General features: G+C 56.1%; 7 protein-coding genes across 7 annotated transcripts; 5 read left to right on the top strand and 2 right to left on the bottom strand.

Annotated features, from left to right (window-relative positions):
- Positions 1-1676: 1676 nt before the first annotated feature.
- B0I36DRAFT_436450 (uncharacterized protein) lies at positions 1677-2608 on the top strand. The gene is made up of 2 exons (XM_046162825.1): positions 1677-2213; positions 2330-2608. The coding sequence occupies exons 1-2, from the start codon at positions 1833-1835 to the stop codon at positions 2510-2512; spliced, it is 564 nt and encodes a 187-aa protein (XP_046005461.1). The 5' UTR covers positions 1677-1832; the 3' UTR covers positions 2513-2608.
- A 3024-nt stretch (positions 2609-5632) lies between these two features.
- On the bottom strand, positions 5633-6127 carry B0I36DRAFT_398223 (uncharacterized protein; the record flags this gene model as incomplete). Its single annotated transcript, XM_046161606.1, has 2 exons — positions 5633-5923; positions 6101-6127. Coding segments are annotated over 2 exons (318 nt in total), but the record flags the coding sequence as incomplete, so codon positions are not given.
- Positions 6128-7127: 1000 nt separating this feature from the next.
- On the top strand, positions 7128-9162 carry B0I36DRAFT_299420 (uncharacterized protein). The gene is made up of 2 exons (XM_046151976.1): positions 7128-7712; positions 7838-9162. The coding sequence occupies exons 1-2, from the start codon at positions 7294-7296 to the stop codon at positions 8760-8762; spliced, it is 1344 nt and encodes a 447-aa protein (XP_046005459.1). The 5' UTR covers positions 7128-7293; the 3' UTR covers positions 8763-9162.
- A 387-nt stretch (positions 9163-9549) lies between these two features.
- On the top strand, positions 9550-10975 carry B0I36DRAFT_338790 (zinc-binding dehydrogenase). The gene has a single exon (XM_046155818.1). It carries the CDS (start codon positions 9793-9795, stop codon positions 10867-10869), a length of 1077 nt encoding a protein of 358 aa, XP_046005458.1. The 5' UTR covers positions 9550-9792; the 3' UTR covers positions 10870-10975.
- A 203-nt stretch (positions 10976-11178) lies between these two features.
- Positions 11179-12454, top strand: B0I36DRAFT_338788 (peptide methionine sulfoxide reductase MsrA). The gene is made up of 2 exons (XM_046155817.1): positions 11179-11626; positions 11796-12454. The coding sequence occupies exons 1-2, from the start codon at positions 11392-11394 to the stop codon at positions 12185-12187; spliced, it is 627 nt and encodes a 208-aa protein (XP_046005457.1). The 5' UTR covers positions 11179-11391; the 3' UTR covers positions 12188-12454.
- Positions 12455-12456: 2 nt separating this feature from the next.
- Positions 12457-14230, bottom strand: B0I36DRAFT_389372 (uncharacterized protein; the record flags this gene model as incomplete). Its single annotated transcript, XM_046161325.1, has 1 exon — positions 12457-14230. One exon carries the CDS (start codon positions 14228-14230, stop codon positions 12512-12514), a length of 1719 nt encoding a protein of 572 aa, XP_046005456.1. The 3' UTR covers positions 12457-12511.
- Positions 14231-19708: 5478 nt separating this feature from the next.
- On the top strand, positions 19709-20056 carry B0I36DRAFT_355691 (uncharacterized protein; the record flags this gene model as incomplete). The annotated part of the gene is made up of 1 exon (XM_046157460.1): positions 19709-20056. One exon carries the CDS (start codon positions 19709-19711, stop codon positions 20054-20056), a length of 348 nt encoding a protein of 115 aa, XP_046005455.1.
- Positions 20057-24268: the final 4212 nt, after the last annotated feature.

The raw sequence follows: 24268 nt of genomic DNA, 5'->3' as shown, positions 1-24268 counted from the left end.
TCTGAGACGGAGCGAATCGATGTTCAGGTTGCCCAGGAGTCGACAAGCGGTCTAGCTAATCGAAGAGGTATGGGTGATGTGTGGAGGAGGGCGGCACAGGACTGTGAGGAGCAGCAAGTTCTTCACCGGGATGATGATGAGTGTATTATAGTTAAAGGTTAAGTCAAATACGTTATACGTGTAAGGCAACGCACATACTGTGATCGGAGGTCAAACAGCACCTGAGGTCACTAGCGAAGGTCAAGACAGACCTTTTCTGCTGATATGGGTGCACCCCGGATATGGATCCAGGATTGCGATGTCGGCGGGAATTAAGACACGCTAAGCTGTAAGCAGAATCTGCACGGGTACCCGTGTAATATTATACGCACGGGCACCCGTGCGCCTATTGGGAGCCGTCATGCTCGCGCCGATGACAAAGCTGCTGACGATATCAATGTCCGGACCACCGCCCAAACGAGCAGGCTAGTAGCGAGCCACATACCCAGCATGCCCGGGCCCGGGAGCACCGCGAGCGACCGCCACTCCTTCTTCGGGTACTGGCTAGGCAAGCGGACTCCGGCGATAAGGACCTACACGCCGAGCACGAGGCGCGTCAAGTAGAGCGTAGCCATCTCGACTACCTTAGCCGAGGTCGCGAGCTCGATAGGGCGCACGACGTTAAGGCCATAGGGTAACAAGGCGACTCCGGCGGAGAGGGCGACTAGGGGCTCTGACATGAAGAAGCTCTCCTTGAGCAGGTACGACACGAGGCTAAAGAGCCCGACGAAACCGCCAATGCAGCTGTAGGTAATGTTGAACATGGTCTCCGGGTCCTGGGTCTTGCCCATGGTGACACCGTCGGGGTGCGCCGGCGTGGGCGCGACGGCTGTGTGGGAGGTGGATCGTGGGTGTGGCGGAGGCCGGACGCGTGTTTCTTTTTAGGCAGGCGCCTTGGCGGGGGAAAATAGTGCAAGGGACCCAATTTTGCGGGATGGGTGGAGTACGTATGTTTGCTGCCAAGAATCGCTTCTGGAGGATCCAATGGCCGTTCGCTGATGGCAGAGCGAGCACAGGTCGTGGTGCTGTCATGCCATGCGGTCATGCCTAGGGGCGGGTCAGAGATGTATGACGCTATGGGCCTGTGAATGACCGGAAAGAGCTTTGTTGATGAATGTCTCCCTGGGTGTATAATTGTTGCCGTCCCTGCACATCTCAATCTGCCCGCGATCAAGAAGCCTTTGTCTGCTCACTACCTCTTGATCCTTGCATGAATACCGCGAATGTACACGAGTCGCCGCACTGGATATTGCTTGTCATGCGCGGTCCTGAGCACGGCCCCATGTTGCCCGTTCCCCGTTTCCCGTTGCCCTGTTGCGCGCGTGACTAAGCATACTAAGCCGTGCCAGCCACACTACCCGTGGAGTTTTGTAATCCTCCTGTCCCTCACTTCACGAAGCCGATGGTCGCGCCTGGCCCCACGGCTAAGCCCGCGGCTAGAGATGTGGGTATGTCCACGCGTCGACTTTATCGGAACGGGGCGCGCCAAGCTCCATGGTCCACTACGGCAGTTTGCAATGGCCTCTTGTGCTGGTTTAAAGACCCCTGTTTATCAAAGAAATTGCACTCGACATCGCCAAGATGCACCTCGAAACTCTAAGCTTGGGCTCTAGTTTTGAGTCCGTGCCGATGTATATCACGACTGATATTCCGGCCATTGAAGGCGAAATATAAAAGTCGCACTTGGGCCTAGATTCATCTTGGATTTTTTTTTTTCTTCATCAGAGATCTGTAGCTGCCATCTATCAATCAGGCGCGCATACTTGTTCGACGGAATCATTACAAACACTACCATGACTCGCCTCCGGACTCTCGCTGCCACTGGCATCCTTCTGAGCAGCTTTAACGGATGCTTTCTCCCCTCGGCGGCGGCAGGGGTAGCACCCAGAGCAGCAGCCCCGCCAGCGCAGGTACACATCCCCGGCATCGACACCAATACGGTTAAGCACTTCGACTGCCCCAAGACAACGTGCTCGAACCTGTCCCAGAAGCAGCTCCAGGCGGCCATGAACGAGTTTGCCTACCTCTTCTACACGCAGGGGGACGTCGAGGGGGCATTCCTCAAGTATGTCGCAAGTAACTATGTGCAGCACAACCCGGACATTGCCGACGGCCGGGACGCTGCCCTGGCAGGGCTCAGGCCGGTAGCTGGATCGCCGGGGAACAACTTCGAGGTACGCATGAAATCTTTGCACACGTTTTCTGCTGAGAGAGGGTGCACAGCTGTTGGGGAATTTCATCCACCAGAACGACCGCTGACCATTTCTCATTTCTTCCTCACGTGATACAGATTGCAAGAGTCATGGTTGGGCCCGAGTACACCACCATCCACATCAAGGCGACGCTCGAGGGGCAGGGCGTTTTCAGCGTCATGGACGTGTACCGCACTCAGGGGTCGTGCATCATCGAGCACTGGGACGTCCTGCAGCAGGTTCCGGACACGCCCACCGTGAACCCTCATCCCTTTTTCTGAAGGAGGGGTTGGGTATCAAGAACCGCAAATTTTCGTGAGCTGTAATCACCTGACGGAGCCGCATCTTAGTGGTAGTCAATAATACATTAGACTGGGGTTGTTCTTTCCACTGATGCGATCCGGAATGTGTACAAGTTGTGCCCGTCAAAATGTGTAAAATCTGAGACCACATATGCCTACATTGCCTCGACAAGAACTTTTGAGTACTCCCGGATGCCCTACGGGGTAACTGACTGATCATCCGGATCTCACCAAGAGCGTACCAATTGCGCTCTGGTTAGAAAGTCCGGTAAGGCTTATCGCGGCGTCTCAGCTTGGGAATTCTCCTATTTGGACTAACCACTGACTTGTTGATCTGCGGTCTAGGCGATATCTTCTCGGACGGCCGGCTGAGTAGATGAAGCATCTCTGTAGCTGATGCACGTTCTGGAGAATCCGGTCGCAACATTCGCGCGAGAACTTGTGGGACGTTCTTGAGGCTGTCGCTAAGATATTTCTTCGCCGTTCGTAGTCCGCAAAGGTCTAAGATGTATGAGGTGGTGATACCGAGAGCCTACAATATCTACCTTGGATGTCTGTTCACAATTATCCTTATTCTTTGGAGTCCAAATCTTAGGCACCTGGTAGAGTGGACTTCCAAGATAGGCGTGAGCAATGTCAAGATGGTTCGATAAACCAAAGTCCCCGAGCTTGAGATGCCAGAAATCGGGAATTGCTGAATATAGGATGTTTGCTGGCTTGACATCGCAATGAATGATATTTTTACGAGTAAGATAGTTAAGAGCCCATAAGATCTGACAAAGTGCCTGTTCCGTAATCTCTCCGTTCTGTATTTGGCACTTCACATTATTATTAGCCGGATTATTATGGCTTAATAAGTGGTCGACGGTGCTATGTATTAGTGGCATAAAGATCTTTGGCTGCCTGCCAGGTTCCTAATCCCCGGCTCCCTAGGATTTCGATGATATAGGACTAGAATAAAAGGTTAGTATTCCTATAGACGGTTAGTGTGATGAGACTTGCGTGAGAAAGCTTCGAGTGAATATTAACTTCTCTTGTTGGCGACCTTCTACCTCTCTAGTTCTTTGTGGTCAATCGGCGGTTTCAGATTTTTGACCGTAATCAGGTTTTCCGTATCGATGTTGACTACTTTTTCTCCCTTACTAAAGGAACCTGTGCCAATGTTACAAATGGGCTAGTACCTTATGGATTAATCGCTTAAAGGCGTCCATATTCGTGTGGAACATTGAGAAGGTAGCGTCTTTTCACAGCCGTCCACTGTCCTCGCTATACGGGGTTTGACTACATCTGCCTGGTGCCGCTCTCTAACCTTCTTTATCGCCTTATTGAGACCACCGTGCTATATTTACTTGAAGATAACTAGATTGTTCTTGACCCCGCCTATGCCGATAATGGTATTAACGGATTGGTGCACGATAACTTTACGTTATTGGCTACGCTCGAATCCTTGTATATCCAAACCTAGGTATGTCGTATAATGTAAGGCCAGAGGCCTCAACGGTCCTATATAAGGTACTGGAAGCCCTAAGTACGCCGTGCGGCGTACTGCTAGATCTTTTGGTCTATTGGTCGAGCGGTTATAGGGCTCCGTTCTTACATATAAGTAGATGATTGTCACGATCCGATCTCCGGGGTCAACCGTCTGATCGGCGCGGCGGGGTTTATGTTCTGAATAAGGCAGATAGCAACCTCATGCAATACTGACTCCGTGCTTGTCGTGTCTCGGGGGTTGTCGTTCGTGTCTCTTGCGAGATATCACACTCGGATCAATTGAGTGACTAGGCCAAGTGAAGGGTGAGAGTGATACTTAGATTGATCGCTGAAGTACAAAGGTAACGACTGTCTACAAGGAGATCCTCCTGGTGCTATATATCCTTTGTCCTTCATCGTGCGTTCCCGTTGGATCGCCCTGGATATGCGGGATATGCAGCGATCCGCCTGATCCAACATATCCAACTGGATATGTCTGGATATGTTGGATTCCGATTGATCCAACATATCCTTTCTTTGCTGACATAATGAGATGCTTACGTAACCAGGGGTGTGGTCGCCCCGCGTGCATGACCTGCCCTTGTCCTTGGCCCGATCTTGCGACCTGTTGGTCGGGTCGTCACACCTCCGTTGACTATAGTCCATAGGTGTTCACTCGTCGTGGTTAACAACTTTCTCGGCTCGCGGGTTTTAAGGCTTAAGGTAAAACAGAGAGGCGGTACGAGGCTCTAAACGCTATGTTACGCCGGAGGGCTGCGGTAATATAGGTAGGTGACTCTTGTTAGTGAGTGTGGTATGGTGTTAGAACGCTGGAAGTGCAGACTGCGCTATACTATGGGGTACTACTTATTAGGTTACTAATTCCCCTTCTCCCTCGAGCCGATTTGCCCCTAGCTTCGGGCTAGGTGTAACGGCCAACCAACAGGGGACGGTTGTTTGGGCACGGAAGAGTCCAAACAACTAGGCCGCAGGATCAGGCCAAGGACAAGGGCGGATCATGTGGCAGTGCCGTCACAGGTTTCTTATGTAAGCACGATAAAGGGCGATAAGGAAGGTACGTACCGGTCATGCATATCTGCATGACCGACACCACGCCAAGGAGGATGGTCACCAATATATGCATGACCATCAGGACCAGATTCATGACCTGGCCGCGACCATCGGGCTCAGAGTCATGACCACGATGAAGGACAAAGGATATATAGAGTACGGAGGATCTCCTTGTAGACAGTCATTACCTTTGTACTTCAGCGATCAATCTAAGTATCAGTTTCACCCACACTTGAACTAGTCACTCAATTGCCGAGACTGGTATCTCTTCCAAGAGACACGAACGACAACCCAAAGAGAGAGAACGACAGCAGAGTGTTAGTTGATCTTGCGCAGGCTTTACCTATCTGCAGAACAGCAACCCCAGCGCCCTGCCAGACGGTTGACCCCGGAGGCAGGATCGTGACACTAGGGACTCGCTCGCACTTAAGCCTTCATTTAATTGGCCCTGCAGTGTTATCCGGAAGACAGTAAACGGGACCCGGGTGCGTCGTTAAGCCGTGTCCGGCCTTCCATTGAAAGTGGGCCCTCTGAAACGGAACGGTATAAAGCCTGTGGCTAAGCTGGTGCAAAGGCGGCTGGATTTCTCGCCTGCAGCGTCCACCCTCGCGCCCACCACTTGCTCCGCGGCAGGTCGGCGAGTCCCGTCACGTCGGTCAGGAACGCGTAGCACACGGTCGCGCCGTGGTACCAGCCGTATATGCTGCTGATGGCGCCGTGGCGCCCAGCGTCGTTGGCCTTGTCGATGCAGCACGTGTCGATCCAGAAGTGCTGCAGGCCGTCGCGGGCCGCTTCGCCGGCGCAAAAGTCAATCTTGCAGTAGCCCCAGAGGTTGGTCACCTCGTCCCACTTCAGTTTCGGCTGCTGCCTTGGTTTGTTGGCGGAGGAGACACTGTTCTTGTTCTTCCTGCTGCCGTTGTTGCTGTTGTGGTTGTTGTGGTGGCTTCCGGGCTTGACTCGGCCGCGGCCCGGGCTCTTCGAGCTTGTGTTCACGAGAAGTTCGTATACCACCTCATGGCCGTGGACCCAGGTGTACGACAAGATGGCGTACGGGGGGACTTCGTGGTCTGCCAGGGCGGGCCTCGAGGAGCCTCATGGCGACTGATGGGGTGGGATTTTCCTCAACTCCTGCGCGAGAGCAAAGAAAAGGTAAGAATCTCTCTCGCGTGAACGGAGGCAGAGCGATTATGTGGCTACATTGGTGCTGTGATGGCAGAAGTTCGGAGCTGGCGCGTAGGAGGGTTCATGTCAGCTTTGAAGGCTGTACAAGGTCGCCAATGCAGACTCTTGTGTAGTTGTGGGATTGCTTTGGCGGCCTGACGGCGGCAACCCCAGGCGTAGAGCTGAGAGAACAGCCTCGCGTCGGTACCACGGTCGACAAGTGGTTGAGCTGCCATATATTATTATACCCTGGACTACGCACACTGCGCCGACTGTCTGGGTGAAACGGCCCGGGTCAATATCCGCTACTACCTGCGAGTCTAGATTCCAGATCTTGTTCCATATCTTTTCGAATAGTCCGTCCTACATTGACGTTAGGAGTGGCATGTTCGCCGTACCTCCGGTGTCCCACAGCGTCGGCTGACATGCGCAGCGCAGGTCTGTCTGTACACAACAACATGCTGGACACAGGGGCACGATCATCACTGCTATGTTGCACATGCCTGGCCGTTCTCTTCTCGGCTCCACAAGAGGACCATGACGAGCTTTTGCATGGTTTCTGATTTTGGGCTTACCCGCTCTATCTAGAGAGATGAACCAGCTATGACGCTAACTTGGCGGGTCTTCCAAAGTGCAATCTTGAATAATCCCAAATCATACCTCTGGTCTACAAGAAAAGCAGGTAGGTATGCCGTAGACTGACCTGTTCAAGACCTGTTCTGTTGTGTTCCTCTACGCCGAGCGCTGTCATTTTCCACATGGGGAACCCCTGCCAGGAACAAGCAACTTGTTGGCCCAACACTGCTGCCGCGCGGGGTTTGCAGCCCCGCACCTGCTCAGCCTGATGTTGGCAGTGATGTTGGCTGGTGCCGTACCGGGAACAAAGATCAGGGGCAGCACCATCGGGCCGCAACTGGACACCTCGAGGACACAATCTCGAGTTGCACAGCATCAAAACCACCCTCGCCGCTCCCCTGGCGTAGCAAACAAAGCGGCAGCAGCAGCAGACACACTGACCAGACCCAAGGCCCTGCCCTCCCCTGCCCCTGCCCCTAGCCATGGCGGACCCCGTCAGCACGGCCGCCTCGGTCATCGGCGTCGTCGCGGTCGCCCTCCAGGCAGTCAAGCTGGTCCACGACGCCGTCGAGCGGTACAAGGGCCGCGACAAGGCCATGGCCCAGCTGTCGGCCGAGCTGGGCGAGCTGCTCGCCATGCTGGCCGCCGCGCACGACACGGCCGCCCTCGATCCCGCCGGCCTGGCCCTCGTCCGCGGGCCGATCGAGCACTGCACCAAGATCTGCACCGAGTTCCGCGACACCTTGGACGACTTCTACAAGAAGGGCTCGCCGTCGTCGTCTTCCATGTCGCGCAGAGACTGGGCCAGGATGGAGTTCAAGAAGGGCACGCTCAACGAGTTCACTGACACCCTCGCGAGCTACAAGTCCACGCTGCAGATCGGGCTGGGCACCATTGTAATGTTTGTGCCCCGCGCGCCGCCCGTTGCCCCTAATCCTCCCCGGGTTTTCCTGGGGTGCTTCAGCCCTGCTTGACTGTAAGAGAGACACGACCGCTGACTGGTGACAAATCATCTATTGAAACTAGGCGCAAAACGACACAGACGCATGCTGTTCTGGAAAAGTACAACGAGCTGGTCCAGGATACCGCGTACAACCTCGAGACGCAGCTGCAGCGCATACAGGACAAGATGGACGCCCTGGAGACCGTCACCAGCCCGGACCCCACCGTGACCGTCGACCTGACTGACGAAAAGGCCGTGACAGAACAGTGTCTCAGGATCTGCGAGGAGGCCCAGGCTGTCCTGCAGCGCTTGCAGGCGGAGCAGCCGGGGAACAGACCGGCGGCGGGGGAGACGCATCAGTCGCCACTGCCCGCGTCGGGCAGCACCGAGAGAGGCGCTGGCGGTGATGATGGTGGCGGGCGGTTCCAGGAGCAGTTCCAGGCACAAGTCATGACCGCGACGGCTCTGGCCGAGAGCCAGCTCAGACTGGCGGATACGATCAGCCGCCTGCAGCAGCGGCTTGGGGTTGTGCTGGATGCCACCAGCGGTGGCGATCCGGACAGGGAGCGGGCGCGGCTGCAGGAGGACATTGCCATGTCCAAGCAGTGCCTCGAGGTGTGCAATCTGGCCTCGAGCCTGTCGAGCCAGAAGATCCACGTTGTCGGAGAGGTCGTCGCCGACGAGGACTGCGACCAGGTGGTGGTCACGACCCTGGCAGACCTGTGGAACGTCAAGAAGGTCATGGCCGGCAGGAACTCGGCGCAGCTGGTCGGCTCCATGGACGACGCCTCATTGCAGAAGCTGTCCGGGGACCGGTACAACAGCCGGTTCGGGGCCGTGCCGACATCGGTTGTGCTCCCGGGTGCGGGCGCCGCTACCCGGCCGGACAGGCCCGAGACGCTCTCCCCATCTGGATCTACTACAGAAGATACAACGGCTGCGGACGAGATGAGGAGGCGGATACTGGAGGCTACGTTGGGGAGATACGGACAGGTCACTAATGCATGAACGTTGAAGCGCGAGTGCGTTGTGGAGTGGGCATCTAAGGTTTTTGGTGATCCTCCAGCACGACTACACGTGGCAACATATCGACCATGTAGAAGGATGACTTGCAGAAATATGGCTTGTCAATGCTTCTGCAGTCCCCAAGTCTCCCCAGTCCGCGATCCCCGCCCTGTGCTACAAAAGACTAACAACCAGAGAGCGATGGGAGACTGAGCACACGTGGAGGTGTGGGGTCGATAGTTCCTGGGGTGGAGAAGCCTCAATCATGGTTCCACTTTACCGTCAAAGATTCCTCCCCCAAGGCCATCCTCTGCAGGCGGTCATGATATACTTCTGCTGTGTTTCGGCATAATTTAGAGTCTTGATGTGCTTCTGCAGCGCTTTGCGATGTGTCTGCTGCCACATTAGCACTGCTGCTCATACCGCCGCGGCTGACTAAGGCGTCTTCGCTCTGTCGACGATCGCGCCAGCAAATGGCTGATCTTCGTCCAACGTTAGCGTCGGCACTTCGCGTGGGCCGAACGTCATTGTCGCTGCATGGGCAGGGTGGTGGAGCATAGGGCCCATTACTAAAGCACTGTCGCGATGCCCACATTGGTTCGTCTCTGGACATGCCACGTGGGCGCCGACAGTGTGCGTGAGAGAGACATGGCGGCAGCACAGGCACAGAAGCACATGCTGAGGGAACTGTGGCCCCTCCTGCGGGGCCCGGTTCGTTCCGCAAGATGTTTTGTAATGCCATGGTTGGTAAGCCAGTAACAACTTTGTCCCCCCCCTGTCGCTGCCCGAGAGCCAAACCATATAAGGTCTTGAGACCCTCGTGAGATCGATAATGATGTCACTTTGAGGACATTACCGGGCCTCACCGAGCTCACATAGTTCATACACCGCACTGAGGTGGAACCTGACGAAGTATCAACAACACAACCATCTACCACTCACTCACCTTCTCACTTATCACCGCAACACCACCCATCCCCCACAACCACAACCACCGCCACTGCAACACAGCAGAGAAAACATCACCACCATCATGTCGATGAAGGCCCTCGTCACCACGGGAGAGAAGACGGCCGTCGTCAAGACCGACGTGCCCATCCCCAAGCCCCGGCCTGGCGAGATCCTGGTCAAGGTGCACTATGCGGCACAGAACCCGACGGACTGGAAGGGCATGGTCGGCGCCAAGGCCGGCAAAGTACTGGGGTGCGACTTTGCAGGCACCGTCGCCGACGCCAACGGCACGTCCATGTGGCCGGTCGGCCAGCGAGTCGCCGGCTGGGTGCACGGCAACACAGTCGACCCGCCGCGGGGCGCCTTTGCCGAGTATCTCACCACGGAGCCCTCGCTCGTGTTCCCCGTGCCCGACAACGTCAGCCTCGAGGCGGCCTCGACGGTGAGCCTGGCCGTGGCCACGGCAGTCCAGGCGTTGTTCCAGCGTCTCCAGCTCCCACAACCCGGGTCTTCTTCTTCATCTTCATCGGACAACAAGAACAAGATCCCCGTGCTCATCTACGGCGGCACCTCCTCGGTCGGCCTCTACGCCGTGCAGCTCGCCCGCATGGCCGGGCTATACGTCATCGCGACCGGGTCCGCCAAGAACCACTCGCTCCTAAAGTCACTAGGCGCCGACGAGACGGTCGACTACAACGACAGCAACTGGGTCGAGACGGTGCGCAGCCTCACCAACGACAACCTACAGCACGCCCTCGACACCATCTCCGAGGGCGGCACCATTGAGAAGGTCGCCAGCGCCATGTCGACCACCAAGGGCGGCCACGTGGTGTGCCTGCTGCCCGTCAAGTCCGCAAAGGCCAACCTCGAGGGCACCGACGTGGGGAGGCGGGTCAAGATCGAGTCGACCATCGCGTACAGCGTGTTTGAGAAGCCGCTCGAGGGGTACGGGTCGTTTGACAACCAGGGCGGCGTGACCACCGAGGACCGCCGGTTCTGGGAGGGCCAGCTCAAGCACCTGCCCGAGTGGCTCGGCTCGGGCAAGCTCAAGACCAACAAGGTCACCATCCTCGGCGGGCTCGAGGCCATCCCCGAGGGATTCCGGATGCATAGCGAGGGCAAGGTCCGGGTGGAGAAGCTCGTGTACAAGATTGCGTGAGGATTCGGGGGAGACCAAGAGGAAAAGAGTGACCGACTACCTTGTTCTCCATCAGGGTAGAGTAAAAGCGAATTGACATTACTTTCAACGAAGCATCATCGTGCTGCTTGCTGTACTCTGCCTCTGTGAATGAAATCACGAATCGGAATCGACGCCGATCTTGGGAGGAGGGGGCAGGGTTGCCGGTGTCTCACGTTCTGTGACCCGTCCGTCCACACACTGAGGTGCATCTGCAGGGAATAATAGAGTTTGCGCCAGAGACTCTTCCAGAAGCTGCCGCTCCGAACGCTTTCCCCCACTTTGTGCCTCGTGGGACCCCTGCAGTCCTGCTGCGTCAGCACCATTGCCACCACTGTCGACGTCGTCATCACCTGGGCATCATTAGACATCCCCAGAAGCAAACAGCACAGCGCATCACGGGACAACAAGCAGTATCAGGTAATCGTCACCTACACAGACAAAAGAATAACATCGTATCTCCCACTACGTAAACACAGTGCCAGCGACACACTACACTGCGCAATGGGCCTCTCCGCATCCACCGCCCGACCTGCGAAGGCCCCGCCGTCCAACATCCCAGAAGGCGCGGAGAAGGCGACCCTCGCGGCCGGCTGCTTCTGGGGCGTCGAGCACATCTTCCGCAAGCACTTTAAAGACGCCAAGGACGGCGGCGGGCTGTACGACGCCCGCGTGGGGTACACGGGCGGCGACAAGAGCAACCCGAGCTATCGGCAGGTCTGCTCGGGCACGACGGGGCGTAAGTGTTTTACTTCATGCCACACCGGGACAGTCTTGCATGTTTCTGTGTTCGTCACTTCTTTTATTGAATCCTTGTGCTGCTTGTTGCTGAATGCCTGGCATAAGATTGTATACAAAATTCATGTTGAATTGAACTACGTGGAAGCTAACACGGACAAAAACAAAAGACGCCGAGGCCCTCCAGCTAATCTACAACCCCTCGCGCATAACCTACCGCGAGCTGATCGAGTTCTTCTACCGGATCCACGACCCGACCACCAAGAACGCCCAGGGCAACGACCACGGTACCCAGTACCGCAGCGCCATCTTCACACACTCCGCCGAGCAGGACAGGATCGCGAGGGAGGTCACCCAGCAGGTCAAGGACGCCCGGTGGTTCATGCGCCGGAACAGGATGGGCGTCGTCGTGCCCGAGGACATCACCACCCAGATCGTCCCCGCGGGCAAGTGGTACGACGCCGAGGGCATGCATCAGGAGTACCTGACGGACAACCCGTATGGATACCAGTGCCCGACGCATTTCGTGAGGGGGATGCCGCCACTGCCGCCGGTGTCTTGATGGTTTGTCGTGTGGGTGTGGGTGTGGGTTTGACGTCCGTGTGTTGACCCTGGGAGCGTATGCTGTTTGTTGAGTTTGCACGCAATTTGCTGTTGAATTGTTTGAGTAAGACCACCGTCACAGCAAACATATGGAACGACAACTTAGTGACGTTGCCGTGCTTTCAGTAATCTGTCATGTTGCACATCTGAGTTACGCTCTCATACCTTCTACTAAACCGTAAATACACCGAAAAGAAATCTAGTTATAGGGAATATGTCCTGGCGGTTATCGAACTCTTCCACGAATATTCCACCCCACAAACACCACGATGGCATCTCTGAATCATGACAAGTGCGCCAGCAACCAGTCCCGCACCCCACACAGCCTGCCAAGCGAGTACAGCCGCTCCTGGAACTCGAGCTCGACAATGATGCCCAAAGTCACACACACGGAGCAAACAAATGCGCGGGAAGAGGGATAGCACACCCACACGAGGGCCAGACTCTGGGCGAATGCCCCGAACTGCCACCGGAGCCGCCAAAACTTCTCCGCCACGACACCGCAGTCATACCAGACCCATTCGAACCAGTGCGGATGGGCAAACTCGTCCCACCTCCGCTCCCACCGCCGCTGCCTCTCCAGCCGCCTCGCCTTGTCCCGTTCTGCACCCTCGTCGTCGTCGCCATTACCCACAGAAGCAGTAGCAATCTCGCCCGGTGTCTGCCCCTCCGGACTGAACGGCCTCCTCCTCTGCCGCAGCCGCATCTCCCAGAAAGGGTACAGGTTCCCGTGCTTGTCGTACGGCTCCTGCGCGACCCACGCGCACCACCGGCGCTGCACGGCCGCCGCGAGCTCAGGGTCGACTTCAAAGTACTCCTGGTGCTCACGCTTGCAGCCCCCGCACGGGAACTTGTACTGGTACGCCCGGAGCTCGGCGTGGACAAGCTTCTCGACCCGCCGGAACAGGCGCACCGGCTGTGTCTCTTCTTCCGCCGTCGTCGGCCCCATCATCCTCGATCCCGGCTCTGATGATGAGTAGTCCGTCTCTGCAACAGCAGCGGCGCGGAAGTGTGGGGGCGGCTGCTGTACCGCAGGTCCCGCTGATCCCGTCGTGGCTGCGGCCGCGGCCGCGGCTCGGGGTCGGACGGGGTTGAGGGAGAGCTCGAGATGACATGCCCGGCTGATCTGGGCCATGCGTGTGTGTCGGGTCTTCTCGGTCACGCCGATCTTGAGCAGTCGCATCCTCGTCTTTGTCTCCGCCCTGCTGCTGCTGCTGCTGATGTTGGTCAAGCCTGCCGGGTGATCCTCGCTCTCGGCTTTGATGAATGGGGACGGCGGCGGGGCGGAGATGGAGGTGAAAGTGGAGGTGGAGGTGGTGGGAGTAGAAGAAGAAGCTGCTGCTGCTGCTGGCGAGGAAGGGGGCGACGGCGACGGAGATGTTGGCAGCTCGAGCTCGGCCTCGAAAATGTAGTTCTCCCCGACGCCCGTCTCGGCGCGCTCCCGCTCGGGAAGACGGCTGCGGATGAACCTTGTGATCTCGTCGTCGACGATGAACGAGGTCCACTTCTCAGGGCTGCTACTTCCTCCGGTGGCGAGGCTCTTCTTGGACTTGGTCCGCCGGGGAGTCGGCATTCTCCGGGCTTGTAATCTTTGCGGCGCGCGGGTTGGAGTAGGGTTTGCTGCTGGTGTCGACGTGTTGCTGTTGTGCCTGTGTGCTGTCCTGCCAAGGAAGGGAGTGCTGCGGGCGCTGATGAACTCGGCCACACCCGGGCTGCTGGTGGTGGCGAGTGAAGTGTAATCAGACCGCGTAGGCAGGACTGGGTAAGATACGGGTGCTCTGCTCAGCGGTGGTGGTTCGGCGGCGTGGTCGGGCGTGTCCGCGAACGGGTCCTGACTGTGGGGGATGGAGCCTGTCGACACGATCCTGCGGTGTCCTTGCGGCTGCTGAGGTCGCGGCAATTGCCATACTGCGCTTGGAGAAGGAGGTGTGCGAACGGGACAGGGTGATTGTGTACGTGATGGCCCTCCAGCACGTGGGGAGGGCGTGGGTGATGATGGCATGATGGCTGTCAGTTGCTGTGATGCCTGGAGTCGTCGCTTTGGTGATCAGAGCAGCGATTCTGTAAGTGTCAATCGTCGTAAGGTCGTCTCGCATATGCTTTTTGAACATGGACAATCTCGACTGAGGATGCTTGCAAGTCGACACCGCCGCTCTTTATTTCCCATGATCATGTCGTTGACCACGACCAACAAGCATCTCTCCCGGCAGACAACAAGGTCACCTGAGCCACCCTTGCTTTACTGATGGCTGGGAACCTCACCCCATGATGCAGGGCGCAGCACCACAGCCAGAGAGTCCGCCTGCTAGTGCGCCTCTGTGCCCCTGCATATCCGGGGTCAACCAACATCTTCACTGCCACTGCCTTATCGCGGCCCGCGCCCGTCCGGCATCGCGGACGGCGTGGATGACGGCAGCGTGCAGGCTGCATCGTTTGCGGCCCGCTCAGCGCTTACTGGTTTCAGGATGCAGGTTGAACGACAAGATCATTCCGCCCGAGTAGCTGGAAAGTCATTGTGGGGTGATCTCTGCATGCAGATCAGTCAAGATCTATTGTTTGCAGCACCTTTTCTATTTTCCCATTATCCGCTGTGCTGCTTGGATGATGTCTTAAGCCGTGGTGCCAGGCTGGGGCGCAGCTCTTCAGCCCGGGGGTTCTGTTGTTGGTTGTGACCCTGACGGGGGCCACCCCTGAAACCAGTGGTTGTTGGTTCGGCTTGGAGTCGTCACCACCATCTTGACGAGGGAGAACTGGAAGTGTAAGAAGTATTCTGGCAGACGTGGCGGCCTCCCATTGAAATCCTTCGCGCCGCCATCATGAAGACGGCTCGTCACTATGGAGGCAGTGTTATTGGGTCATCCTCTGGCGCTTGGTGTGAATGCATTGCCTGCAATGGGTAAGTTTCTAACACCAACAGGATGCTCAACACGGTCTCAGTCATCAGGCCCGGTCGAACCAGCAAGAAATCGGGACTAGAATAAAAATAGAGATGTCACATATGACTACCCCGGGCAAGTCCCTATACTGGATAATTTCAACAAAATCATAGTATCTTTTTGGACGCGACCTTCTTTCAACATAGCAAACGTCTGGTGGACTGAGGGCGGTTAATTAGTTCAGGATGCAACGGCGAGCCCTACAAGGTAAGCCGCAGTGCTGTATAAAAGTAATAATGTCAACAGAGCCTTGCATCGACGCAATGAAGCATTTGGTTTAGTGTTAACAAAATAATCGTAAACCCAGGGGCGCTTTCCTTCCCCGATCAATCGGTCTCAATGCGAGTAGACATCACGGTGTTCAAAGTCACGACGGTGCAAGACGTACAACGCAAGACCTGGCTGCTTGTTTCCAATCCTAGCGTGCTTGCCAAAAGAAGGTTGAGATTGGGCTTGGCACATATGGTTTTACTGAGCACGCTGGACAATCAGAGCTTCCCGTCTTTCTCACTCTGTAGGTACAGTGATGGTGTGAGCAAACGTGCACGTGGCGAAGGCGAAACATATTTACCTTTACATCCAGACAATACTGCATCCCTGGCTAATACTAGCATCAAACTCCCCAGCCATAATCTGTGCTCAGCCCCCAGAATGCGAAGTTTAAGCCGGTGGTAAATACGGTACTCACCAATCAGTAACACATGCAATCAGCTCGAGACGCTCTAGAGTGACAAAATACAGGCAGTTTGTGAATAGACAAAAAAGTCGTGGGGAATTATGACTGTTGACCCACAGACAATCTTCACCATGCCGTCGGTTGCCGAGTACACAGGGACGGAGGTCGTTCGTCGGACCGGAGCGGAAGAGCCGCCCTTGTACGGAGACGGGACTTCGGAGCCCCGCTCGATACTGCCGATGCAATATTTTACAGCTGCCGGACGAAAAGCATAGGGCCTGGAGCCAGTGGAGGCAGGCATGGGTGGAAAATGAAAGCTGGTTGCGGAGGAGGAGCCCGAATAGGCGTGGCCCCATCATCACCCACCGAGCTGGACGTGAGGCTCTCCTCAAACGCACGAACCCACAATCACTTGCAATAGAGAGGAGCCTTAGAGTGGATGCGCAAGAAGCAGCTGTGGAGGGTGCTAAATTGCAATTGTGGATGATCTAGGCTTTTTTTATTGACCCGCTTCCGCCTATGGTGATGACTTTTCCAGCTTGCCCGCCGCGGATAGCCGTGAACATGCGGGGAAAATGCAGGGAGGGTCACGATGGCTTCATTGACGGGTTCGGCCGACAGCAAGGCAAGGCGTGCACAGGTAACCCCGCGCAGCCTGACATTGAATTCATTGCAGGCATACAGAGGTGTGGTTGTTCTGCATGTAATGCTCGAGCTTAAGATCTAGATGGCATTTTGTAAATGCCATCATTGTTCTAGCTGCGATTATCGCCATGAGAAAGAGTGTAGTCGAAATGGCGCCCGATGCGATGATCTACAACTACCAGCGAAAAGCTTGTCGTTGAAATTCAGTCGTCGGAGTTTTGCCTGATCCGGCGGGCTCCGCTGATCGCCGCCACCGCCGCCCGCCAGATGAAATGACGGCCTCGAACACGAGTTGCACCACTGCATCCTGTGCGTTGTGGTTCTGCTCCCTGCCCGCCAGAGTCGCTCAGGACCACGCTGGGAGGAAGGGGGGAAAATTGCTTGATCATGCTGCTGCACTTTTCACACCGAGCCCCAGACCAGAACTTGTTTCGCCATCTTTTTCACGTACTTCTGACGTAAATACCTTGTCGTGTCATCGCGCAACATGCCATTAGAAGCACGTCCACGCGAATTGAGTGATTCTCGGCGCCTGCACGTGTGACAAGACAGTGGATCTCGTTGCGCCCTCTCTCCCTCCCTTGACGCTAAAATTTTCCCCGGCAGTGCGCAAAGCACAGCGAAAAGAGGGATACTTGTACGTAACAGCCAGGCAAGGGTCCCACACCGCGGCTGGCTCGCCCCGCCACCACCACCGCCCTGCGTCAGCGTCTGGGCATGTCAGTTTTTGACAAGGCGTGTAGAGTTGGGAGAGCGCAGTTGCCCAAAAGAGCTCGCATGCAAGTGCCGTTAAGGGCAAAGGACGGGAAACACGGGAAGCGGGAACACGGGTACGTATCTCATCACCCTTGTCACCCCGTCACCTTGGCCTTTGCCTGGCTCTCATGCAACCTGGCTGGACAACTCCCGCACGCGCCAAGCAGGTAGGGCAGGCACGCAGGCAGGCAAGTACCGGGATGAGTGCGAGAACCTTGGCTTGGGGACCTGCATGGACGGCACGGCATGCTACGTAGTCTGTGGCCGCCAACATCTCACGATCGCCAGACCCTGCGACATGAGCATGGGATGTTGGGACGTTCTGCCTGCCTATGGTGCTCGTGAAGCAAGTCGTTCGGGGAACTGCGCCATTGAGACGGTTGCGCACGCAGCAATAATATCTCACTGCCCAGGTCGCCATCATGTAAGCTGATGGCGCCTGCATGCAATAACATGTTCAGAGCTTATGACGCCATTGTCGGTCGTCTCACAACCTCGTGAGCACGATCCAGCAGCGATGGTGCAAAGTGTCCGCCTTGTTGCGTGCAATGCCACAAAGAAGAGCAGCCAGGGCGGCCGCTGCAAGCCGGGCGGGCATCCACACGTATACTTGGGCAAAAGTCACCCCTGACCGCCACGCAAGAGAATCTCACGATCGTGTCTGCACGCACGCGTAATACCAGCGAAAATAAAAACTCTGAACAGCTTCGTGACCTGGGGCGTCGCAAATTTACATAATGGCGGGAGGCGGGAGAGCTCGATTTAGACACGCAAGACAAGGGTTGTTGTATGTAGCTGGGCCGTCGGAAAAGTGTGGGCCAACGACAGTGGCTGCAGGTAGCAGCAGGGCTGGAGGGAGGCGTGCGTGGCAGCATGAGGCTCAAAATTCCTGCATGTACGTACCTGGACCTGCCGCTGAGGCGTTAAACGGCAGATCGGATCGAGGCTAGCGGGCCGCTGGAACAAGCAGCGGTCTGTCTCGAAGAGGAAGACGTGCGTGTTGCTTGCTGGGGCGATGCAAAAATAAAAATGAAACAATCACGAGAAGGCGCGCGGCTGGAGACGGGTGACGCCGGGGAAAGGCGGAGCCAGTGCTGGAAGAGGAATTGCGGGATGCTGGCGTGTGTACGTGCGTACGTATGGGCGTGGTGTGAAGGGGGAACACGGCTGGCGACAGCATGGAACACGAGCAAAGAAAAAAAAACATCGTGAGATGTGATGGCGTGCGGATGACAAGATGGGCGTAATGAGGCTCCGCCGGCTAAGTTTTTTCTGTGGGCATCCCGAGTTGTTCTTACCTAAGAAAATGGAACGCCTGCGGCTCTGCTTGGCTGGGCGTGCCCGCGGCAGTCCACTCCGGGCCCGGGACCGCGATCCAGGCGATCCAGGCACGCCTGTGCTCCGCCGAAGGAGGCCCGTTTAATGTGGTGCGCTGTGGTTGCTCCTTGCGACGTTTCGTGGCCTTGATGGCACGTCCAGCGATCCAATAGTTTGGTCCACGTGAGAACAGGATTTTCGGCGGACGCGAGAGACAGGAATTCATTTGTTTGGGCTGTCGAGAAAGTCCCCCAGGGGCATGGAAAAGTGACTGGCTCACGTCTGGCTTGCGTCATTTGTAATCCGCTGTGATGGCCTTGACCAGCGATGTCGCTGTGCAGCTGACAAAGCGATGCTGTTGTTGCAGAGAGCGGTGGTGATTACCAAAGCTCAAGGGCTGAGGGAGTACTGTAGGCGCTGACCAGCCGCTGCTTTAGGGGGCTAAGCCGCCTTCGGGCACAGCACTACAGGTCACGTCACCAGTCAGCGTTGGCTGTGTTGACAAGTGCAGGGCGCGGCTTGACAAGGCGTGGTGCGCTGACAATTGGGCGTTTCTTACCTAACAAGCGACGGGGCCCCTGAAGCAGGCTCCCTGGCCAGGGCAAAAGTCTTTCCAGAGTTTTCCAGCAAGGGGCTCCACGAAGCACGCCCCGTGACACCCACACCGGCGGGAGTGTTTCCAGGACAGGACAGGGCGTGCTGGCAGGACGCTGGAGGGCTGCGGCTACTGACGGCGGCCCAGTATTTTTTTTGCCAACGGCACAACCGTGCAGGGGCTCCCACACGCCCTTGCGAAGGCTCGAGATGACTCCACGTGGAGTCTCGTTTGTCATAGCTGCAAAGTCTGCCCAGAAATCTTTTCACCACTGCGCGTGACGCTGGCGTGATGAAGCAGGAATGTGTACGTAGTGACCTAGTCGCCGGCGATTCTCACGATGTGTCAAGTCTGTATAAAGAGATGATGGTTCCCACTCTCAGTTGTCCCCGTTTTTGAGAAGCCATCATCAGCACACAGCAACACAGCAGCATCACAGCAGCATCACAGCAGCATCCACTCTTCCCACTTACACACACATCCCTCCACCTTCTTCACACACGATCAAAGCGCTTCGAGCACTTACACAAACCACACCCCACCAAAATCATCACCATGTCTCGCAACAACAGCATCACCTCGGTCAAGTCCGCCTCTGGCGCCAAGGCCTGGATCGTCAACCACATGAAGGAGCACCACCGCTCCGTCAACGCTGCCTTCAACGCCTACTACGGCTCCGTCACGCCCGACAGCAGCCGCGACTCCACCCCGGCCCAGTCCCGCAAGAGCTCCGCCGTCGGCACCACCCCCGTGGCCGAGGCCGCCGCTCCGGCTCCCTTTGTCCACGCTGCCGGCAACGAGCGCCCCAGCTACTTCGACCGCGCCATCAAGGCCGCCAAGAAGCACCACAAGTCCACCAACGCCGCCTACCAGTCCTACTACGGCATGGGTGTGCACGTCTAAACGTGTGTGGTCCTCACTGAAGCACCAGCTGCACTTTGAAAAATCAACAACAACAAACTGCATTCTGCTTTCTCATCTGCACGCAATGCCTACGAGACCACGATAATACACTTGACACACACACACACACACGCCTCAAAACAAACCAAACCGGAGCGGGAGTCGCAAGCTGGCCATGCGGATTCTTAATTACACCCACAATTAAAAAAACCAGAGATACCCACGATGAAAGAGCAGCATCTTCCTCTTCTCAAAAGAGATACAAACAGCATCTTTTGAGAGGAAAAAAACAAACACCTTCACCGCGAGCATTCAGCATTACATGATATCCCAACTTGGCTTCCCTTTAGAGATTTTCCCAACCCCACCCACAAAAGTTATATACCATTTCATTTCCAAGTAGAAGGAGAGAGACAGAGGAGGAGATCGGGCTTATAGACTACATAATGGCTTAATCAATAAAAAAACACCATTAAAAGAAATCGACAAATTTCAATTCCGTCTCTGTGAAATGACTGGCTCAATTGAGTGGTAATTGGGTCGTTCCTCGCTTCCTAGACTCAAGACTTCGCTTGGATTGGGTAATTGGTGCATCATGATGCATGTCCCAAAAAGCTGACCTGGCCCTCGCTGCAGCACATCTTTGTGCCATAGCCGCTGTTCCTCCATATTTCCAGCGGCCGCACGTGTAATCATGACAGGGGCTGATGCCCCCTACAATCAGACCACCCTCTCCAAACCGGCGTCTTCCCAGCTGAGACGCTGGATGCCGTGTAGATGAGTGCTGACTATGAACTCCAGTTAAGACCATGTCGAAGCGCATCACTTCGATTCATTTGGGCTGGGTTTCGGGCACTAAGCAGGCTTTAGGACACGCCTGCCGGTCGGACTTCACTTTCTGCACTTTCGAGAGCTCAAGTAGAGGTGAACGACATGCTCATCGCGCATCACAGCTGGATATTACGTTACTCGACCTCGCGAGACGTGTGAGAGCTAGAAACGGCAGTCCTCGTCTGGGAGTTCTATTGTCCTGCTGCCTCAATAGGCAACTTTATCGAGGATCCAACGCCAATGGTGTGCTGCGCGTTTGAGTTGATCACCTCGTCGGAGACTTTGGACGCTGAGAAATTCACGAAGAAAAGTATGAAGTGGGTAGGTCGATAGGTCACATGAGCCACAGCTCAAAAGGGCAAGTCAAGGCGCCCTGGAGTTGTAATCGTCATAAGCTGGAACAATATTTCCCCAAGACTGTCCTAGAGCAACTGCTTTCCCCTTGTTCCCCAAATACGAACCGTGAAGCTGTGGAACCCACCACGACTGTTAGCGAGAAGTAATGGCACCTTAAAAGCTCAGCATAACGGTCTTTCATGATTTGGGACCGGAATCGCCTGGCCTGTGCCTAAATTCACCAACATCAAGTGACCGTGCGAGCTGACTGTGCCGGCTGACTGTGTCGAGCTAGCTATCATACGAGGCATGATACGAGGACGCGTGTCCGCGCCTGCAACAACGTTTAAAAAGATTGTGCCACTCAAAACAAAGTTCAATCGTGTCACCATTTGATACGCGCGCCGAGAATGATTTTACGAATTTGTTTAATTATAATTGTAGGAAACAAAGTAGTCTAACTGGTATGTTGCAAGAAATTCAAACTCCTATCTCCGAGAAACGTCCCGAAACCGTCAAATGAAAACTGGTCGACGACGCCGAGTCAACCAAGGCATGAAAGGAGATCGCTTTTAAGCCATGCATCGCGGTGAAAGCGAGCCAAAAGAAAAAACAGCAAGTACAGTGAATGCTACTGAGTCGCTTCATCGGCGGACGCCCATGCCGTAGTAGGTCTCGTATGCGGCGTTGACGCTCTCGTGGTGCTCCTTCCACGCCTTGACGACGGACTCGATCACGGGGTGGCGCGGCTTCTTGTTGCTCTTGCTGGCCTTCTCGTTGGAGGATGAGGATGAGGATGTGTTGCCGCCGCTAGAGCTGGAGCGAGGGACGAGCTTGAAGCGGGAGCCGCCGTTGTAGGTCTTGGGCTCTGCGTGCTGGGCCTCCTTGGCGTCGTAGACGGAGTCGGCGTAGGAAACGGAGCTGGCGCGGGAAGACATGGTGGTTGTGTTGTTGGTGTTGATGATTGTGATTTTGGTTGGCAGCTTGATGGTATGTGTTTGATGATTGTGGGCTTGGGGGTTTTGGGAACTGTTGTTCTTGAAGTGGAAGCTTTGATGCTGCTCGACTGTTGGAACTGTTTTGAGATGCTCCTCTCAAATCATGGAAGAATGCGTGGGAACCGAGAAATCTTTATACAACTTCCGACAGACGTCCTTCCACAAACATCATGATGTAGTCGGTTGAAAGGGTCCGCGTGGAGGTACCTCACATAAGCAACGCTAGGTCTAGCGCATGACAACCAAAGCACGCCTTCTCACTACACGAGCACCACCAGCTGCAGGGCGTGCATGTCCAGCCCATCAGCCCCAGGCGCCGCTGCTGGAGGGTGATTCACACAATTGTGGAGACTTGTCATTCAGCACACACTTGGCGCAGACGGGTCTGCTGTGGTTTAGCCTGCGCCCTTCCGTGGCCCATGTCGAGCAGCCCACCCCCATCATCGACTCCGCGTGATGGCGCCGGCCCCGGCAGAGCATGTCATACAGCAGCATAATGCAAACACGGCAGTCGTCCCGGGTCATCCTTGGGCCTGGTCATGGCTCGCAGGGGTCCGCCATCGCTCCCCCGGAGCATCGGCAGCGTGAACACTATCCGTCGGAAACGGGGCCCACGAACCTGGGCTTTGCAGTCCCGTCGGATCGCAGCCTCGGAGAGACGCGTCGGAGTGAAGGCAGCCAACCCCTGCCGCCCGCGGCGAAAGCAAGACGAATGCGAGAAGAGCAGCCCTCGTGCTGCAAGCCAAGCTGCCCGTGTAACAGCACCCTCCTGCCAGGCGCTCTCAGCCCTAATTGCAACATTGCAGTGGTATGTCAGCAGCAAGCTGACAAACCTGGTCCTCTACACCGGTGCTGGCAATGTCTCATCGTATTGGCTGCTCTCCAGCCACGGAAAGGTTCACTGGGCCGGGCAGTAGAGTTTGTCAGCACATCCTGCGGTCACTTTCCCCAATACCAGTGCAGCCACAAAGCACCAGCACGAAACGAGCGGCCTGCATCTTGCTTGTCAAAGTCGGGCGTAGGCAAGGGCAAATCAAGTCGGCCAGCTGAGCCACTCCATCTTCCCCCAGAAAAACCCTAAGTCCAAAGGACGGGGCCCCGAGGTCGGCCCCCCCAAAAGGGCGGCGGCCCACATTCACCACGCGCACGCACCCTGGCGACGCCATACGCCTTTGCTGCGACATGTGTCTTGTCATTTGCGGCGGTGGTGCGCCCAGTGCCCAGCTGGCGCCGCCTGAAGAAATAATTAGATGACTGACACCGCAACGGAACAATTCCATGCATCCCTGACGAACCCTGATGGCAGCTTCTCGACATTTCCATCACAATTTGGTCCCACCTGACCAGCCTGCGTAGAGTATTTTTCGCTTCATGATCCCCCTTACGGATCGGAATGTCGGCCGTGGTGGATGCAGACTGCTAGCGGGTCAATGCGAATTCATGACTGATCTTCCCAATGGCGGACAACCACGTGGGGAATAAAGCAGTTCCGTCTCACACGAAGCACGCACACCAACTAAGCGACAACGGAGGCAGTCATGTTTTCTGGTATTTGGCTTTCCCCTTCCAGGGCAATGGCGGTCACCGGGCGGCGTCTGGATCCGCGACATTTGCCAAAATAGGCGAGATCAATGCCCACGTGTGTGGTGCACAGATCACGGTCCTTGCCAAATCCAGGCTGACGCGCATCTGTGTCGGCTCGAGATCATCAGCGCAGTGCATTTTTCTGGTGCTGGAACGCTCTTAGGCATTCTGCGTTCACGGCGCCTTGCAAGAATCCGGGTCCGACAGGTCAATTGGGAGATCCAAGCCGGATCACTGCATTCCAGTTTGCGGCTTGAGGTCTCACTTCCCTGGTGGACCACATGACGGATGGGGAATGCGGATGCGCTCCCCCCCCAAGATCAGCTTACGCCTTCGAGAAAATTGCATTTGAGACAGAAGGTCCAGTAGACGCTCGTTCCGTGCTTGGGACGACTGCGGGGGTTGTGAGCAGCCTGCCAGACCGAGCTGCCACGTGGACGATCGTCTAGGAGGCTTCCCCGGG

Source organism: Microdochium trichocladiopsis (genome assembly GCF_020744255.1).
Source record: "Microdochium trichocladiopsis strain MPI-CAGE-CH-0230 chromosome Unknown B0I36scaffold_13, whole genome shotgun sequence".
Lineage (NCBI taxonomy): Eukaryota > Fungi > Ascomycota > Sordariomycetes > Xylariales > Microdochiaceae > Microdochium > Microdochium trichocladiopsis.
This window is presented reverse-complemented; position numbering and strand designations above follow the sequence as displayed.